This window comes from Mustelus asterias, chromosome 2 (genome assembly GCF_964213995.1).
Source record: "Mustelus asterias chromosome 2, sMusAst1.hap1.1, whole genome shotgun sequence".
Classification (NCBI taxonomy): Eukaryota; Metazoa; Chordata; class Chondrichthyes; order Carcharhiniformes; family Triakidae; genus Mustelus; species Mustelus asterias.
In genome coordinates, this window is record NC_135802.1 from 139,063,933 (window position 1) to 139,084,998 (window position 21,066).

General features: G+C 40.3%; 1 protein-coding gene across 2 annotated transcripts in view; it reads left to right on the forward strand.

Annotated features, from left to right (window-relative positions):
- The window catches only part of anln (anillin, actin binding protein), an 84,462-nt gene extending 64,277 nt beyond the window's left edge, over positions 1-20,185 (forward strand). For both annotated transcript variants that reach the window (XM_078228949.1, XM_078228939.1), the window contains exons 19-24: positions 926-947; positions 3,307-3,419; positions 10,201-10,287; positions 14,991-15,098; positions 16,753-16,925; positions 18,500-20,185. In XM_078228949.1, coding sequence (XP_078085075.1) covers positions 926-947; positions 3,307-3,419; positions 10,201-10,287; positions 14,991-15,098; positions 16,753-16,925; positions 18,500-18,644 — 648 coding nt within the window. In that variant the 3' untranslated portion in view covers positions 18,645-20,185. The remainder of the gene's footprint in view (positions 1-925; positions 948-3,306; positions 3,420-10,200; positions 10,288-14,990; positions 15,099-16,752; positions 16,926-18,499) is intronic.
- The last annotated feature ends 881 nt before the right edge of the window (positions 20,186-21,066 follow it).

Sequence of the window (21,066 nt, forward strand, 5' to 3'; positions counted from 1 at the left end):
TGCTGACTATTCAATAATGTACTTTTAGTTTTTAAATATTCTATTCTCTCCAAGGGATTTCCATTATTTTCCCCAGCACTGCTGTGCACCTAATTGGCCCATAGTTCCTTGGACATGTTCTATCTCCATTCTTAAAATATGCATAATAATTATTTCAGTCTTCTGTCAGTACACCTTCCTCTAACACACTATTAAAAATGTACAGTAATGGCTCTACATTCTCTTCCTTAGATTTTGCTTAAGTGCACAATGTAATCCATCTGGATCAGAAGTTTTATCCTTTTGAAGTTTGATTAGTTTTTTTAGTATTTTACTTGTATTTAAATACAGTTACCTCATTTTTAATCTCTTCACCTGATGTCCTGACCATTTTTAATCTCTTCATATTCTACTCTTTTATATGTGCATGTATAACAACAGTGTTCCATAAAGAGCAATGATATAAGTGACCAGTTCATCTGAGGTTATGTTGATGGAATTATTTAAAGGAGAAATGTCTTAGAGAGACTTTTATTTGGTGCCTTTCATGACCTCATGACATCCCAAAGCACTTGTGGCAATTTTGATGTGCGGTCGCTGTTGTAATGTAGGAAACAGCAGCCAATTTGCATACCACATGCTCCCATAAACACAATATGATGATGTTTCATCTAAAAGATGACTCCTCTGCCAGTGCTCACTAATCCGTACTTGACCACTGGAAGAACATATTTTAAATGGAGCAAGATTTGAGGAGAGCTAAAATGGAAATCAGAGACTCTGAATATTCCTCTTTCTCAATAAGAGGTTTTATTTTATGCAGTTGAATTCTAATGTAATTAAAACCTAGACAGCACTGGATTTGTTGATTCAGTATTTTTCTGTACATGATTTTGTGAATAAAATTTTATGTTAATTCTTGATTTCTCTTTTTCATTGCAAACAGAAAAGCAACTTGCATACGCCAGGTAAGTTGGATTATATTTTAATATTAGCCAGTGTGACTTGTATGGGGGAGGAATCTTCGGGGCCTGTTTGCTGCAACTGCAAGTCCCATTATGCCTGCAAACTCTTGTGGGCTAGAGGGGTTATCACTACTGCTTTCCAGCAGTTGAGGTGACCATGCCAGAGTTGTGGAGGCCAGTGTAGCCCCAGGGTGGTCACGGACGTGGTAGGGCTTTGATCTGGAACTGCCCCGGGCACCCTGGCAGTGGCAAGTTGCCACTGCCAAGGGGTGAGGCCTGGGGGTTGGCCAAGGTGCAGGGCCTGTAGGGAATCCCACTGGGGGTTTCCCATTATGTGGTGCGGAAGGGGGCAGGGGGGCTGATGTTACAGGGCACCCTGATTCCTGTGATGACCAGATGGCCTGGGGGGTAGGGGTGACCTGTTCATTAAGTGTTTAGGGGAAAGTTGCACCCTGCAGTTGAGGATTGGGGGTCCTGATGAGTGGTGGGGATAAGTCTTTAACTTTAATTTGATTGTGGATCCGGCCTTGCTGGTGTCTTTAGGCCCCACCTCTCCAGACTGAAGGTGCAAAACGCTGCTTTTTTTTGACGGTCAGAAAATCTGGACAGAATATCTGGCTGTTTCTCTGGGAAAAAACACACCGATTTTCAGTTTGCACCCATTGGGGCGATTTCCCAGCCTCACCACACCTGGCACATGTTCGAGTGCAGGCCTAAAAACAGTTTCGTGCCCAGCACCAAATGGTTTGCAATCATCCTGGTCCCTTTCTAATAGCGCAAACCGGATTGGTGGGTGCGAGGCCGGTTAACATATTCAAAGTGTTTAAATATGCTTCGCCCGTTCAAAGCCAGATTCTCCCAGCTCCTGGGATTTTCCAACCCTTGGGAGTGGTGCCATCCTAGAGAGAATTGCTACTGATCTCCAGTGGCAGAGACCAGACATGATGGCCATCCCAGAGGGCTCGGGCGCACTGGGTAGTCAGGGACCTGGCTTGGCAATGCTCATCTGACAGTGTTCACCTAGCAGTGCCCATCTGACAGTGTGCCAGGGTGTGGGGCTTGAGGGAGGTGTTCTATGATGGGTGAGGCATAAACGGGGAGGGGGGGGGAGAATCATGAAGGTGGCCCATTGGAAGTGTCCAGGTGCCAGCGATCCATGTTAAGGGGGGGGTGGGGAAACAGACCGTCGATTTTGGTTGTGGCAGGGTGGGGGGGTCTTCCAATTTACTGCAACATCGGAGCGCCCTTTCAAAATGACACCTGATCGCTTTGCAGCCGATTCACCGGCGTGCTTGGGCCCCTCCTCTCCCAGAACTTACACGCAACTCAGCACTCTCCCAAAAAATAACTAAGTGTGGGACGATTATGGTCCGGTCAGCGCCAGATGAACCGAAGCTGATCACTTCCAGTTTTCTCGCTGTTATGATACTTTGTCATTTTTTGGGGGAAATTCTGGCCATAGCTTCTTCCTTTAATGTACACTGACCCATATCACTAAATAATTTTGTCTTTTTCCCGCCTTTGCTTAGAGCTTTGCCAGCATTTATTTAAGGATAATCTGCTGTCATGGCAACTGAAACCTGAAATGGCTTTAAGTTGAAACTGAACAGTTCCTTTATTCTTTAGTTAACAGTATTATTTTTAAATCTGAGCTTTTGGATGGATTTTTTTTTTCAGTGATTCATACTGTTTATGGTTTCAGGTCATTTTCATTTGTGGGCTACTGCATTCGAATTTGACACTGGGTTCATAAATATATATACGTTTGTAAACATTTGATACTAAATTTATACTTTTTTGTGGAAATTAACCTTTTTTGGTTTACCTTCCACATGCAAAACTGAGTATGAATGTGCATTTGAATTTTATTGATTACGCTGCCAATGAAAGTCTCACTCTTAAGTCTTGATAGACATGTATTAGTAACAAGCTTGATGTACTTGGAGCTATTGTGTTGAATGAAGCTTGGAAAGTCACTGAACATGCTGTTTTAACATCAGTAGAGATGTGTTTGATGTTAGAGTTGAATTCATCAATGTTGCACCTGTTTCACAGACAGAAAACTAACCAATTTCACAGGCTATGCCTCATATACCCCTGAGACACACCCAACACAATATTGGGTTGTGGACAATATTCAGTTGTCGTTGGGCAGCTAGCTAAATTAGTTGTGGATGTAGCCTCTTGAGTCAAAAGTTTCATCCATTTTTGTTTCAATTTGTTTGGAACCAAGAGGAGCAGGACTGCTTCTCCTACTTGATGGAGCATAATTGGCCCTCACCTGTTCTCCTTTAGTATTAATTTTCTAAAGTTGACTGGAAATTTATGTCAGTATTTCTCAATGTTCTGCTTTCATTTGTAGCTTTAACAAGTCCTGGAGGCCCCAATGCAGTGCGCACAAGTAATTTCACCATGGTTGGATCCCACAAGTTCTCACTCTCTTCAGTAGGAAACACAAAATTCCAGCTAGATAAGGTTAGCAAACTGGAGTGTTACTTTGGTCACTTTAATCTTCAGCCTGATCTTGTGCAGTTTTAGCAAGTCATGCATTTCCCTTGTTTAAAATGCTGTGCAATATTCTGTGAAAATGCTTCAACTATACACATCATTGATGGTTTTTATGCCTATTGACTCTCTAATATTTAATTCTAAGACTTAATTTGAAATTAAAGTGGTCTTGTAAGTTTACTTAAAATTTAGTAGCATGTCTTAGGATGTGTGCTTCTATTTTTAAAATTAAAACAAAGTTAAAAGCATCAAACCTGAATTGCTCATAATTGCAAGGAATATTTGATATGGAGTTAATTACATAATTTGTATGTTTAATTAAAATTGCATAACCAAGACAAATTACACACTGATGTTACTTACAAATGGATATTTTTCCTTTAGGTTTAAATGATTCTTTGAATTGAAATTAATTTATACTGATATTACCAGTCACAAGATTTCTACATTGCAATTCTGTCACCAGCATTATTTGGATGGGGTCATATTGTACTCTTATCAAGACATACTTGGCCTATCCACCTTCCAAATATCCAATTCTCATTCTCTGGAATCAGCAGTAAGATCAAGCTATGTTTAGGTAGCTGAGCTGTAGTACTAAACCTCAGAAAAAAGCTTCTTGCTTTTGGATCACCTTCCTCGCACACTAGTGCTTTGCTATTGCCTTCTAGACATGTCCTAGGCAAGTCTCAGGGATGCATTTTCAACATAAAGCAATTGTTATATAAAGTTTTCTAATACATCAGTGTTTGGTTCATATAGTAATTTTAATCTAACGTTCTGTTTGATGGTTGTATGATGTAAACCAGATAGTAGCTGGACCTGAAAGATTATATTCAAACTTAAGTGAGCTAATCAGTTATTTTGTGGATGATATGTACCTCAGGCCCCACTTACCTGCCTTAGCTCCAGATCACCACAATTAGCCATGTAGACCATGGGCAGAATTTAATACACTAATGTTCAGCAAGGACTCCTCCATGATAGAGACCATGGCATGCAGACCTTTGGGGATCTCCCTGTGCATTCCGCTTGACATCTAGCATTTGCCGTCTGATTGACGACTCCACTGGCTCATCATCTTCCTGGTCCTGGTCTCCAGCAGTGATCCCTGCCTCTACTATTTTCTCCAGTGAGCTTGATGTGCCCCCACCATTGTGCACTGCTAACCAAGCCTACACACAGTTGTCCACTGATGTGCCTGAATCTGTGCTGATGCTTGGTGCTGAGAGAGCGTGTACTGTGGGTGCATCTTCCATTGTTGCCTGTTCCAGTGTCAATGGAGGGTCGTTGGCCTCTTGACTGCCTCTGGATGGCTCATTTGAGAGATGAAAACAATTGGTCAGAACTATTAATCATATCACACCCAGTCAATTTCCACAACACATTGCCCAGTGTGATTGGTCTCAATGGTATTACAGTGGCTCAGTGGTTGGGACATCACTGAAGTTCTCATTAGGGATGAGGCACCCAGACATTCTTTTCACTCAGCCTATCATGCTTCAGCCCACTGGGATCTTGGCTTCCCCAGGGTCTCCAGCCTCTGCTCCTGATGATGATCTTCCCTGCTTGCACTCGAACTCCAGGCCTCCCAGCTCATAGCTGAGGATCACGTTAAGTACTCCATCACCAGTGGCAGATTTCTTCTTGTGGTGGCTCTTTTTATCCTGGAAGTCAGTACTCTACTCTCTACCTACAGTGACATAACATGCTGTCCCCCCAGATCACCCCTGAGAGGCTTGAGAACATTCCCACCCCTTTATACACCTAACTTGTTGGATCCAGGGCTTCAGATCTTCTCTCTTGCTTTGAGGCACAGGCAAACTGAGTTCTGATACACCTGAATCCCACACTCTTGATTGCAACTAATGGATAGGCACCCTTCCTCACTCCCGCACACTGGACAATGCCCAATCAGAACTCGCCCATGCTGAGCACAGAAAATCATTGAACCTTTCCCAGCCCTGGATCCACCTGTGCCAGCCATGCCTGCTGACCTCAACTGCCACTTTTGCCCGGCCCTTCTTAGCCCATCCCCTGGCATAAGGTGGCCCCTTTGGCGATCACCTCCATTTGGGGGGGAGGGGAGGGGCGTGCTGCACACCAAGGCCTCTGTGGGCCACCTTTAAACTTGCGCTTGGCCACCATTAGACTGGTGCTTGACCCAATGTGGACACGATTCATGCTGGCTGCCATTTAAGTGGCCTGTCAGTGTAATATCACTATCTTTAATTAATCTCGAATGGGACTACAAAATGTGGCTGTTAGTCCTGCCCACCATGCATTCAAGCCCAGGTTTTTAAAATGTAACATATACATCAATTAATGTAACTTATTTATTTAGCGAATGCAAAATCTGTAAGCCAAGCATTTTCTTCCAGTCCTGTTGTGTTGAGTGCGGATAGGCTTCATGCATCTGTGTATTCGACACTTCTGTGGCGTGGTGAATAGTTTGCTCTCTCCCACGGGCTCATAGTGGGCTGACACTAACTGACACTATCTGTGGAGTCTGGCCAAATAGGGGCCACATCTGGTCCTGAACTTGTTGAGGGTGAACTAATCTTATCCTTGGGAAGATTGAAACCAAGCAACTGTTGGGTGAATTTTTGCACACTATTATTAAATTTCAGGGAAGAACTTGTTGAAAGGAATACATTCTGTGATTGCATTAGACTGAACTAATTAAACAAATACAAGTGTCTGGACTTTTGGTTAAAGCTGCAGTCATTGCATCTCCAAGCTCAGATTGAGAATCACTAGGTAGCCAGCTACTGTGCTAAATTCTTTTTCAACTTATTTAGAGTGGAAATCATTGTCTGAATACTTGATAGTTTCTATGATGCGCCATGTACTACTTGCAACAGTTATTCAATCAATCACCTGATTCATACATAGAAACATACATAGAAAATAGAAGCAGGAGTAGGCCATTTGGCCATTCAAGCCTGCTCTGCCGTACAGTGTGATCATGACCCCTAGTTCTGGACTGCTCTGCCATCAGGAACTTACTTAGTTAGGCCGCACTTGGAATATAGTGTTTAATTCTGGTCACCACACTCCCAGTAGGATGTGGAGGCTTTGGAGAGGGTACAGAAAAGATTTACCAGGTGCTGCCTGGTATGGAGAGCATTAGCTATAAGGAGAGGTTGGAGAACCTTGGTTTGTTCTCACTGGAACGACAGAGGTTGAGGGGCGACCTGATAGAAGCCTACAAGATTGAGGTGCATGGACAGAGTGGATAGTCAGAAGCTTTTTCCCCAGGGTGGAAGAGTCAATTACTAGGGGGCACAGGTTTAAGGTGCAAGGGGCAAGGTTTAAAGGAGATGTACAAGGCAATTTCTTTTACACAGAGGGTGGAACTTGTTGCTGGGGGAGGTAGTGGAAGCAGATACGATAGTGACTTTTAAGGGGCGTCTTGACAAATACATGAATAGGATGAGAATAGAGGGATATGGTCCCCGGAAGGGTAGGGTGTTTTTGTTCAGTCGGTCAGCGTGGTCGGTGCAGGCTTGGGGGCCGAAGGGCCAGTTCCTGTGCTGTAATGTTCTTTGTTCTTTGACCATTCTTTCTGAATCCACCCTGTCTAGTCCTGTTAAAATTTTCCAAGTTTCTATGAGATCTTTCACTCTTCTAAACTGCAAGGAATATAATCCACCCGATTTAGTCTCTCCTCATGTGACAGTCCCGCCATCCCAGGAATCAGCCTGGTAAATCTTCGCTTCACTCCCTCTCTAGCAAGAACATCCTTCCTCCGATAAGGACATCAAAACTGCACACACTGCTCAGGTGTGGCCTCACCAGTGTCCTATACAATTGCAGTAAAACGGCTCTATTCCTATACTCAAATCCTTTCGCTATGAAGGCCAACATACCATTTGTCTTCTTTACTACCTGCTGTACCTGCGCACTTACTTTCAGTGACTGATGCACAAGGACACCAAGGCCTTGCTGAGTATCCACCTCTGTCTATTTACACCCATTTAAATAATAATTTGCCGCCTTATATTTGCTACTGAAGTGGATAACCTCACATTTATCCACATTTTACTGCAACTGCCATGGATGTGCTCACTCACTCAGCCTGTCCAAATCACGTTGAAGCATCTTTGCATCCACACAGCTCGCCTTCCCATCCAACTTTGTATCATCTGCAAATTTGGTAATCACACATTTAGTTCCCTCATCTAAATCACTAATGTAATGTGATCAGCTCCCTGCGGTACTCTACTAATCATTGCCTTCCAATCGGAAAAATACTCATTATTCCAATTTTTTGCTTTCTGTCTGCTAACCAGCTTTCTATCCATCTCAGGTCACTACCTGCAATCACATAAGCTTTAACTTTACATGGTAATTTGCCATGTGAGAACTTGTCAAAAGCCTTCTGGAAGTCAAAATAAATCTCATCCACCAATTTTTCCTGGTCAACTCTACTAGATACATCCTCAAAACATTCCAGTAGATTTGTCAGACATAATTACCCTTTCATGAATCTATGCTGACTTTGTCTGATAATACTACTGGTTTCCAAATGCTGTGTTACAAAATCCTTGAAGATGGACTCTTGCAACTTCTCTAGTACCTAAGTTAGGCTTATAAGACATAGGAGCAGAATAATCCACTCGGCCCATCGAGTCTGCTCCGCCATTCAATCATGGCTGATTTTTTTTCTCATCCCCATTCTCCTGCCTTTTCCCCGTAACCCCTGATCCCCTTATCAAGAACCTATCTATCTCTGTCTTAAAGACACTCAATGACCTGGTCTCTGCAGCCTTCTGCAGCAAAGAGTTCCACAGATTCATCACTCTCTGGTTAAAGAAATTCCTCCTCATCTCTGTTTTAAAGGATCGTCCCTTTAGCCTGAGGTTGTGCCCTCTGGTTCTAGTTTTTCCTACTAATGGAAACATCCTCTCCACGTCCACTCTATCCAGGCCTCGCAGAACTCGTCTATAGTTCCCTGTTTTCTCTCGACCTCCATTTTTGAATAGCGGGTTTAGATTAGCTACCCTCCAATCTGTAGGAGTCCAAAGAATTTTGGAAAATTACCACCAATGATCTACTATTTCTAGAGCCACTTTCATAAGTACTGTGGGATGAAGATTATCAGACCCTCATATTTATCTGCCTTAAATCCCATTAGTTTCCCCAAAATAATTTCTCTAATACTGATTTCCTTCAGCTCCTCACTAAAACCTGTGTTTCTCAGAACTTCCGGTACATTATTCATGTCATATCAGAAGCAAAGTACGAATAAAGTTCCTCAGCCATTTCTTTGTTCCCCGTTATGAATTCCTGTTTCTGACTGAGGCCTACATTAGTTTTTGTCAGTTTTTTTTCCTCTTTACATACCTATAGAAACTTTTACAGTCTGTTTTATGTTCCCCGCTAACTTACTTTCATACTCTATTTTCCCCTTAAATAATCCTTTGGATGGCCTTTGCTGAATTTTAAACTGTTTCCAACCCTCAGGTTTCATTTAGATTTATTGTCACGTGTACCGAGATGCAGTGAAAAGTATTGTTTTACATGCTATCCATATAAATCATATACCATACATGAGTACATCAGGGTAATAGAACAGAGTGCAGAATGTAGTGTTACAGCTACAGCGAAGGTGCAGAGTAGATCAATTCAGTATCTGAGAGATCCATTCGAAAGTCTGATAACAGCTGGAAAATCTGTTCTTGAGTCTGTTGGTACGTATTTCCAGGCTATTGTATCTTCTGCTCAACGGAGGAGGGTGGAGAAGAGTTTTTATGGTGCTTTCTTGTCGGTTGTTTCTGTCATACTTTTGTTTATTTTCACAGCAGATTTGTTGCTTGCATGCTCAAATGAAGTGCTTCAGTCTGCACAATAGCAGCTTTTATGCCCATCTATGTTTGCTTGATAGCGTATTTACTCTTTTCGCTGAGTGCAAAATGAAGGGATCATTAGTGACCTACTGTATTGAAGCATTAAAGCAGAATTCATGATAACAAATTGGTGAAAAATTTACTGTTGATAAAGCTACAAATCTGTGTTTCATCCGACCTAACTGACCCAATGTAAATTGATGACTCCTTGTTTGATTTTATTTGGCTGAAATTGTAGGATTTTCCACTTTGTCACAATTTAGCATGGAAATAATTTGTGTTTTTTATCCAGCCAGAAAATTAGACAAAATTTGTTTGTGTAGTTTTGATTTTTTTTAAGCACTTAGAAAAATCTCTACAATGCCAAGATGTACACTACAGTCTAAATATCAAAGTTAAGCAACGTGTAACATGAACTCTCAAAATAGAAGCTTGAGATAAATAAAATGATGCAGCTGTGTTAACTCATGATCAGGCATAGAAGATTTGGTATGATTATGCTGCAGCTGGATGTCTAAATCAATTGTTGCAATTCTGTAACTAGCTCTAGCCTTGTCTGACTTGTGAGCATCAATATGTGCAGCATAATAACGATAGGATGAATAATGCCTTTACACTGTTCTTTGTGAAGTCTTTGTAACATCACGTGGCTCTCACTGCACTATGCAAATATTTTAGTGTCAGTCAGTGGCTATTAGCATCTTCAGGAAGCTGATATTCATCAAACAGTGTTAAATATTTCTGATATTGAGATTTTCATTACACTTAATGTTATGACCAGGTAGCCTGGTCACAATTTTATTGTGCAAAACAAGATAACAAGCTTACATATTGTGTATTAGCAACACTGATTAAAAGCACTGGCCAAACGTAATATGCACTTTGATTCTTTACAGGTTCACTTCTTGTCTCCTCTCGAAGGTCACATTTATGTAAAGCTGCAGTGCCAGGTTGGTTCCACAATTGAAGAACGTGGATTTTTGGTAAGTTTCCTTTGGTCATAATTAGAAACAATCACTGTTAATTACTCCTTGTTTTGAAGAACTAATGATTCATTTGAAAAGGAAGAAAAAACAAGCTTGTGCTTAAATAAGTTTTCACATCGTCCGGCCATCACAACTGTTTAATAGTCAATCAGTATTTTGTTTGTACGTTATATTCTTTCTGCACATCCAAGTGGGTCATGTGAAGACTGAGTGCATATGTGCAATCCCAAAGAAATATCATGCATGTCCCCACCCTCCCCCAGAGTACAGAGAGCTGACTGGAGAGGAAACTGAATGTGGAGCTTGCTGAAGCACATTGCCTTGTGGAGCTTGGAGGCTAAAGCTCCAAGTGGATGTGCATACTGGTAGTGGATGGCCAAATAGTTGGAGTTTTGGAAATGGTTGTCATATTTCTAGGAGTAGAATGGCTTCTCCCTCCAAGGATGTGTACCGGATGACTACAAAGTGACCCTGAAGCCACAGGCCATGGCGGAAGAGCTTCTCAGCTCTGTTCATATGCTGGCAGTGGGTTGGGTTGTACCAGTAGGTGAAGGGCAGCCTTGCTGCATGCACTGGCCAGGAAGGATGTCTGCCGCTGTGCCCATGCTGTGCCAGATTATTAGATTTTGTCGAACATTTCTACCTTGACCTTGAAGTTGTAATCATGACTTTGATCCCTTCATTATGAATTTAGGAATTTTTATTACTTCCAAAAGGAAAATAAACATAAGATTCTTAAAGCAACTAATCCACTTATTATAGTATAATGTTTTATTCTATACCAGTCAAGAACACCTGTATTTATAATTGCAGAATATTGGATAAGAGAGTCTTCACAAAGCTAACTCCAACTCCACTTTGAACATTCTACCATCTCACCATACTCTCATGAATTTCCACCTTCCTCAGTCATAGTGTTCAATACAGGGTATTCTAAAATCTGGAACCTGCCTGACAATGACCGGATCAAATTATACATTGCATTCTACAGCAGGCAGAATAAAATTACAATTTCCAAGCAAACAGTTGGGTGTGTCTTCAAGGTGACCATTCAAAAATCTGATCTGTAACTCACTTGTGTTGGAAATAAAGTCTTAATTATTTTGAAGTATAGTCACAACAACAATGGGATAAATGACCCACCAGTTTATTTGTTTTGGTATTACTTGAGGAATACGTATTGGATATTACACCAGGGAGGCGCACACTCTTCTTTCTAGTTGGTCTTCTGATCTTTTACGTCCACCTGAGCAGGCAGATGGGATCTTTATTTTAATGTTTCATCCTAAAGACCAGACCACTAACAGTGCTCTAGTAGGGCCCCGAGATTATGCACTCATGTCTCTGGGGTTGGGTTGGGGCCTGTGATCCTCTGGCTTAATAATTTTGGATCTGTTTTGGCATGCCTTACCTGTATTAGGGTTAACAGCCCATTTTCAAAAGGGAGGCCTGCAAAGCCCCAGATTTTGAGACTCTGACCTCATCATGTAATGGCTTCCATGAGAGCAATACTTCAAATTTCACGTAAACGAGTGGAGTATAAGCGTAGAGAAGTGTTGTTGCATTTATATAGGGTGTTGGTGAGACCACATCTGGAGTAGTGTGTCCAGTTTTGGTCTCCTTATTTGAGGAAGGATATGGTGGCATTGGAGACAGTTCAGAGGAGGTTCACCAGATTAATTCAGGGGATGAAATGGTTGATATATGAAGAGAGATTAAACAGTTTGAGCTTATACTCGCTGGAGTTTAGAAGGATGAGGGGATCTGATCGAGGTATATAAAATTCTAAAAGCGGTTAATAAAGTAAATGTAAACCAAATATTTCCTCTTGTGGAGCAATCACGAACAAGAGGTCACGTAAAGGTTGCGAGGTGGTAGATTTAGAACTGAGATGAGGAGGAACTACTTCTCGCAGAGGGTGGTGAATTTGTGGAACTCGCCAGCACGATGAAGTGTGAATCGTTAAATGGTTTCAAGAAGGACATAAATATATTTCTAATTTTAAAAAAAGGATAAGGGGATATGGGGAACAGACAGGGAGTTGGATTTGAGACAAGGGATTCAATCAGATCAACCATGATCTGATTGAGCCTGCTCCGCCATTCTAAGGGCTGAATTTGCCTACTTATGTACCCAGTTCCTATGTTTCTATGATCTAGAGGAGGAATATGTGGGCCTCAGGGTCTGATCAGTATTCAGTGGAATATTGGCCCTGGAGTACTGTTGAGATGTGGAGATGCCAGCGTTGGACTGGGGTAAATACAGTAAGAAGGCTCACAACATCAGGTTAAAGTCCACAGGTTTATTTGGGAGCAAAAGCCACTTTTGCTACCAAATAAACCTGTTGGACTTTAACCTGATGTTGTGAGACTTCGTACTGTTGAGGTCAGGAGTGCTGTCAGAGAGGAAAACGGCTGGCTGCTCTGGCTGGGAGTTTGGGGATGGGAATGAGATAGGAACTGGGAAAAAATATGGCAAGTACTTATTTGTTTTTACTTGTATGTAGTTTAGTGTTAATTTTCCCAGAGGCGACGAGCACTGACACTGACTGCTTCAGGGGGAACCATAATTCCAGCAGAGAATCAGGTTTTGGCCCCTTATTTGCATGTATATCTGTCCTAGCATTTGCTTCAGACATGGATAAAGGATGCCTCAAATTTGTTGCTTTTCCTTTTATTGCTACTTAAGTGGCTTAAGTAGGGTGGTTTGTGTTTACTCTGGGATTAAGTTTACGATCCTGCATTGTTAGGAGGACGGTCATGTGTTTTTGGACAGTTTTTTTCAGGGGGTTTAAGGTTACATGTTGTGTTTGGCTGCAGTTAGAGTTGGGTTTTAGAAGGGAGTGGACATCAGACTGAAAGCAGTGTCTCTCTCTCTCCCTGGTTTTGGGAAATTCTGCTGTTCAGCTGAAAGCCTCCCTGGAGTAGAAAATCTGATGATGTTGGGGGCTGGACCAAAGTCTCTCTGGTGTTTTGGGAAGCTGTCTTGTCTCCAAACTTTTCTGAATCTTAAGAGCATTTGACTGTAGAATTCAACTAATGGCCTCGATCCCAGTGTTATGTAGCCTTAGTCTATGCTGTGTTGAACCGGTTTAAAAGATTGTTTATGGAGGTTGGTTTGATTGGGACAGCTTATATATATTCATTAAGGGTTATACATTATTGTGGTTGTTTTTTTGTTTGTAATTGTTAGAAGTTATTCCTAATTTTCTTTCCATACATGTTAACTATATTAAATAAACTTTGTTTCTAAAAGCTCCCAAGTGGGTCTTTTGAACCACACCTGAAGTGGAACATATCATGCTTATCCCAGCCTAATTCAAGATGTAAAGCTTATGATTCAGGCAGGCTTTATTTGGAGTTTCTAACCTGAACCATAACAAAAGTCAATGTTTAGAGTGGACCAGGCAGACCCGAATCATCATCATCATGCTTGCTCCAAAAACCAAATTCAGATTCAAACTGAATCCAATTCATGATCCCACAAAAGGGACAAACAAGATCCAAGCTGACAAGACATTGCACCCCATCTTGGGCTTGATCCAACTCTTGATCTTAACCAAACCCCTAACATCACTCAAAAGCATCCAAACGTGCTGCTGATCTAAATGTTTGCACCTTCTGACTCTGAAGAAAGTGTGCCACTGGTGAGCTAGACTGACAAATATTGGCCAAGTGATTTTAGAGCTCTGATAATTGAATACCAGGTCCAACTCAGTGGACAGGATTTGAGTAAAGTCTTTTATACAGTAATATTGACTTATCATCTATCATGGATTTTATAATGTTGTCTCTCGTATTCAGACTTTGTCAGGAATTCTTCATACTTTAATCTAATAGCACCATCTAGTGGAATATTACATGATCTGATTGAAGAGTAATGGGAACCCTTAAATTAAATTTGGGTTATTATCTTGATGGCTGACATCAGAGGCAATTTACTCCACTGAATCTACTAATATTCTCAACCATGTTCATATTGCCTCCAATTTAGTGCGGCCAATACCTGACTATATTCTTTCTTTTCCACATAGCCAGGAATTGACTTGGGTGTCCATTATATTTGAGTAATGGACTGCTTGAGTTTGAGTATATAAATCACATCACCCACATAGCTACATTTCTCCTGCTCAATATAAAAACATGGTCTAAAGATGGTTGAGTAAACACAATTTGGAAACATTGGATTTCTCTATTATATTTGCACATGATGCCATTTTTTTTAAATTGTAGGAAGGGGACAAAAGGGACAAAGTTAGGCTTTAAACATTGTTGAATGTATTAAAAACCATGGAGGGAATTGCCCAAAAAACTGGTGATTTGGGGCAAAATTTTCAAAATCCTGAACCTGACTTCAACCTGGCTGCTTGCACTTTTAACATGGAGATAGTGGGATGTCATTTTAAATATTATAATGAATCTGGCATGCCTTTGATTCAGTCATCTTCCAGATTTAACGTTGCCTGGCTGGATTTTCCAGGCCTTTGGTAATCTGGCAATTAAAGGAAGGTGAGGACTGCTTCATGGAAGAGGTAAATGCCTTTACAGTGCTGTTTGTGGGCCAGGTGGAACATTCTGCCCTACCTTCCCAGATTACCAACCCAGCTTCATTAATCTAGCTGTAGACTCACCACTCGCTCAAAATTCGCAGCTGATCCAATGTTAATGGGTAATAAACGCAACATATTTCTTTCCTTGCAGACCATGTTTGATGATGTCAGTGGTTTTGGAGCTTGGCACCGACGTTGGTGTGTCTTATCAGGGAACTGCATCTCATATTGGACCTATCCGGATGATGAAAAATGCAAGGTTTGTAGTCAAGCAATAAGTATCACTGCAGTGTTAGAAAAGAACAAAGAAAATTACAGCACAGGAACAGGCCCTACAGCCCTCCAAGCCTGCACTGACTTGGGTTGACTCTTCCACCCTGGGAAAAAGCTTCTGACTATCCACTCTGTCCATGCCTCTCATAATCTTGTAAACTTCTATCAGGTCACCCCTCAATATCAGTCATTGCAGTGAGAACAAACCAAGTTTCCCCAACCTCTCCTCATAGCTAATGCCCTCCATACCAGGCAATATCCTCGTAAATCTTTTCTGTACCCTCTCCAAAGCCTCCACATCCTTCTGGTAGTGTGGCGACGAGAATTGAACACTATATTCCAAGTGCGGCCTAACTAAGGTTCTATAAAGCTGCAACATGACTTGCCAATTTTTAAACTCAATACCCCGGCCGATGAAGGCAAGCATGCCGTATGTCTTCTTGACTATCTTCTCCACCTGCATTGCCACTTTCAGTGACCTGTGTACCTGCACACCCTGATCCCTTTGCCTATCAATAGTCTTAAGGGCTCTGCCATTTACTGTATATTTCCTATCTGTATTAGACCTTCCAAAATGCATTACCTCACATTTGTCCGGAACAACCAAAACAAGTCATCAACAATGCAATTTGTATTCATTTCCAAATAATTTTAAATAAGTTTTTTGCAACACATACTTTTCGTTGTGCTCAAATACCTGACTTGTAAATGCTTATGCACCACTTGCAGTTTCTGATGTCGGATGTTATCCAGGGGAGAGGTACTCTTCTTTTATTAAATAATGAATGGAAGTGAGGGGGCTAATATCTTGGCCTCCTGAAATCTGTTTGTCCCCATAGCTTCCCTTGTATCTGCTATTTCCTCAAATCCTGTAAAATTCAGAAACTATTTACATCATTACTTGAATCCTGGTTTGTGTGTCTGCCCATGAAATTGAAATAGTGTCAGAAAAATAGTGCTGGCACAGATACAAATGGCTGTCTCGGTACTGCAACCATTTTGTGATTCGCTGAAGTTTTACCTTGTGATTTTTCAACTCCGTTTCCATGCAGTTTAATCTTTGGTGGGTAACGTAATAAAGTGCAGGAATGATATTAAGAAATCAAACGGAGATGAAATGTTGAATCAAATAGGTAGGAATCTAAAATCAGTCAGTCTGAGAAGTTTACACTATTTTCTCAGAAAATTACTTTCTGCATGTGGAATTATGTTCTGCATTCCCTCGCATCACTGTTAGATGTAATCTCTGAACTTCTCTTGCCATCCTTTCTCTCAAGAATATTTCCATTTGTATTTCAGCCATTTCAAATTTGCGGATTCCTGACTGCAATTTGTTAACCTGTGTGCTAACATTTTTTCTGGGTTAATTTAGATGCATATTTTTAAAATATATTCTTTTGTGAGATGCAGGCAAGCCCATGATCTGTTTCTCTAATTGCTGGGCCATTTCAAAGATAAGAATGAATTGCTGTGGGTCAAGAGTCACCTGTAGGTCGTTTCCTAAGTGAACCAGATGGGTTTTTACAATAATTTTTTCAGATGTTTACTGATACTATTTGTTGATTTGGCTTTGAGATTTATTTAGCACTAATGTGTGTATATGCAGGTGTGATTAAACAACTCTTTTTATTTACCTCCAGAACCCTCTTGGCCGTGTGAACTTGGCTAATTGTACTAGCAGAAAAATAGAACCAGCTAACCGTGAGTTTTGTGCTCGACCCCACACTTTGGAACTCATCACTGTAAGGCCTCAGCGAGAAGATGACAGAGAGACTCTAGTCAGTCAGTGCAAGAACACTCTCTGTGTCACCAAGTAAGCAACAGGGTCAACTACTTTTGATGGGCAGACTTCAACATGAAATTTCAGTGTCACACTCTGTAATGTTACCTAGACCCAAAAGATTACATTATGACGGCTGATTACATAAATTTGATTTGTATTCCCTTGACATTAAAAATGAAGAAAGATTTGATTGGAAAAATATAAAAAAGAATTTGATTGGGTAGGAAATGTAGAACAATGTGACATAATCGTAAAATTAGAGTTGGGCCATTAAGGAGGGAGATCCAAATGCACTTTTTCACATAACGGCCGGAATATTACCGGCACGCCCACCTCAATTCCGGGGATGGGCGAGGCTCAGATAATGGCATTCTCCATTGACCTCGGGTGGGATCGTACGAACCTTGGGCGGACGTGCCATTAAAATTCCACCCAAGACATTGTAGAAATCTGGGGCTTTTCCCCCAAAAGACTGTGAATTCTGGTAGAATTGCAGTTTTCAATATTGTGATCAGGAGATTTTTATTAGTCAAGTGTGTCAAGTGATTTGGAACTAATATGGGTAAGTAGAGTTGAGATAAATATCAGCCACAATCTAATTGAATGGGCGAGCAATTTTAGAAGTGCTGAACTGCCTATTCCTGTCCTGTTACTAACTTTTCTTGAGGTCACAATCCAACCTGTTTTGCTTGAGGAGTTTTCTCAGGAATGTGGCATCATTGAGTGATTGGACAGTGGTCTAAACTTGTAAGTTTCAAACAGTCAACTTCTAATATCAATCATGCTGCCGTTTACCATGAAATATCCCACAGGAGAAGGCAATAAAAATTAGGCCTAATTGTTCAAAATAAAATTCAATTTTAATAGGACCCTTTCACTTGCTCAATATAAACTGGGATAACCCTGCCTCCTCATAGTATTCCTTTACTTTCTTTTACTGGAGAGCAAGAAAAGGAGAGGGAACACCAATGAATACAGCTCTGATAACATTGCCTATCCGAGAAGTATGTATTTGACAGAAAACCAGATACACATAGCTTAGCAAGTCCATTGAGAACCACAGTCAAAGAAATTTGGTGCAAATGGATTGGGGTTGTATTTGAAATATTGTTGGTGTGCATTTTCAAATGCGAAAACTTCAGTTCAGCTTAGATCAAATTTATTTTTTAAAATTCTATATCACATTGATTGCAGTTGTTAATTTCCAGCTATTTTGCTTAAATAACAGTGGGACAACTTTACTAGCATAATGTAATTGTTCTCTGTTATAGTTCTGCTCACTGTTTATATTGGAGAGTTGATAAAGCACGTTATTCATCAATTTGCTATGTATCTGGGAGGTTAAACATTTTCCCTACATCAGAATTGAAGAGCATGAGTTCTTTGTAGATGAAAGTAAAGAAGACACTGCAAGTGGCATGAGTAAGGGAAAACTAACTAGATTTACTGAAGGAAAGAAACAAAACCAAGGTTAAAAGTGATTGGATCGAAACTTGTTTGAATGATAATATAGGAATTGAACAATGATTTGCAGTTTAAGTCTTGTCTTAAACTCTCTTATCCCTAAACTTAATAATTTCATCCCCTTTCCCCACGAATTCCAGGAACTGGCTGTCTGCTGATACCAAGGATGAACGCAGCCTCTGGATGCAGAAGCTGAATCGGGCTCTAGTTGATCTGCGGACTTGGCAACCGGATGCCTGCTACAGGCCTCACGTCCTCGTGAAGGGGATTGTACACCATTATTAAACCAGTTTTAATTTACCAATTAAGTCCTTAACCGAGACTGAAACATTATGAGCATTGTACAAGTACAGATATTTGTGGCATTTTGTACATTAAATGTTCCTGAACAGTCAGTACACTGGCAATAACCAATATACAACAGTGGCTGAAGAAAATATGTTTAAAAAGCAGAAAAGATGGTGCTTGATTGGTCCAAATTTAACATTATTAGGTGAAAGAGGGAGGATGAATCATTTTGGAGGACCGTGATTATATAATGTTTTATAGAAAAAAGCTTTGCCTTAACAGCTTTTTGAACTACAGATGTACTTTTGCAATTGAAAAGATGCCTCAAAACTCAGCACCTGATCATGTGTAAGAACAGCTGTAACTTTCATGGTTGGGATTTTATTTATAACATGTCACTTTCAGGCAATTAAGGAACTGCGGATAGCAACTACTTGCAAATAAGAGGAACTGATGTTATAAACCACATCTATAAAATATATTAATTGTGTTGTCTTCAGCCATGAGGAGGAGCTGACTGGGTCCAGGATGATGACATAGCTACCAATTATGTTTCTCCATGTTAGCCGCCAACATTTTTTTTAAGGCTGGGGCAGGCTTCAGTTCATCACCTCCACCATAGGAATCAATTTCCATTTAGTAGTTCAACCAACAATTAGCAGAGTTTGCACACAAGGGCAACTGAATTACAAGTGAGTAGGATTGTACTGAGCCCTCTCGATAGGATTTCTGCACATTAGCCAATCTGTTCAGCTTTCACACCATGAATACTAAGATTGTTGGCCTGGCTCATGGACTGATTCCAGAAAATGTCAACATGAAATGAAATATGCAAACACTTGTTTTTCTGTAGTTTGAAGCACTGGAGTTTTTTGAGGTACTAGAACACACTATGCAATATTTTCAAACATATATTTTGAATTATGCTGCTATATATTACCTGCTTGATGCTTGCAGGCTGTGATATTTAATTTTAGCAAACAGCATCTTAATAAGATTCTACACGGTCAAGGATTTATAGGGACCTTTTTGAGATATGTTAAACCTCACCTATTGTACTTTGTATTTTTGTGAACATCATTGTGAATTATTTAATAATCCTACTTAAGATACGTTCAGCCCTGAATCTTTGTTCCCATTGCACATTAATATGTGAATTCCAATTGTAAGAATTTGAAGAGATTTTTGGATTATGCTGACAATTGGCATACAATGACTTTTAAGCCCAAGTTCATGATCATAGAATATATTGGAAAAGATTCACATCATAGTTATTGCCCTAGCTATAGTTTATACTGCTGTTAAAAGTATACTAAATAAGTACAGTAAAAGCACACTAACAAACTTGTGAAATATTAAATGCAAAATTATACGATTTCTATTTCTAGTAGGTTAACATTATTTTTCTTCTCCATGTCTGTCCTATCTATCTTCAAGTAACTATTTTATCTCGTTCCATTTCTTAATGTTTTATTGTATTTTTACAAGGTCATGTTTTGCACATTGTTTAAAAATAAACTGCTTCAAAATACACAACCATCTCAGAAGATATTATGCTCATGAATTGGTTAAATGTTAACCTGTAACCTGTGCTTACGCATCATCTTGACCATTCAGGTAAAAGCACAAAATGCTTCAGAATCATTATGAAATTTTACTTGATTCTAAGCCACATGGGCTACTAGGGCGAAGACCAAAGGCTTGATGAAAGAGCTATGTTTTAAGGAGAGTTTTAAAGAAGAAGAGGGGATTAGGGAGAGAGTCTTGGTAACTGAAGGCATAGCTGACAACAGTGGATGAATATCTGGTATGTTCAAGAGGCCAGTCTTCGAGGAGTGTCAATATCTTAGATTGTAGTTCTGGAGAAAATTAAAAAGTTGGGGAGAGTTGGTGCCATAGAGAGATTTGAAAACTAGGATGAGAATTTTAAAATCAGTGTTGCTTAACCAGGAGCCAGTACAGGTTAGTGAATACCAGGATGATGGACGAATAGGATTTGGTGCAAATTGTTGTGGATGACCAAAGTTGCAAGGGATGGAAATGTATTAAACTGGCATTAAATTCAATTTCTTTTGAAAATGGATTTCAAACAAAGTATGTCTTGCATGCAGCAGTCACATTCTTTTGTATTCTGCATCTACTTATCTCCCCAATGTTAGAATTGCAAAAAAGTAATGTTTTTTAAAGATTTTTGGGAATGCTTTGGTGACCATACAAAAGCAGTACATTCTTCCCTGCTAATGTAATCATTGTGCTTGAACATCCTATGTTGAAGCAAATTGCCCAAGTTCAGTACATTGATTTTCAGCTCATTGGTAGTTTTGTGTTATGGGTCATCCCAAAAGCCTAGGTTAAGTTGCTTTTCATATTGCTGACCTGGGGTAAGATGTCATAGCTTTTAACTGCAAGGCGTCCAGAG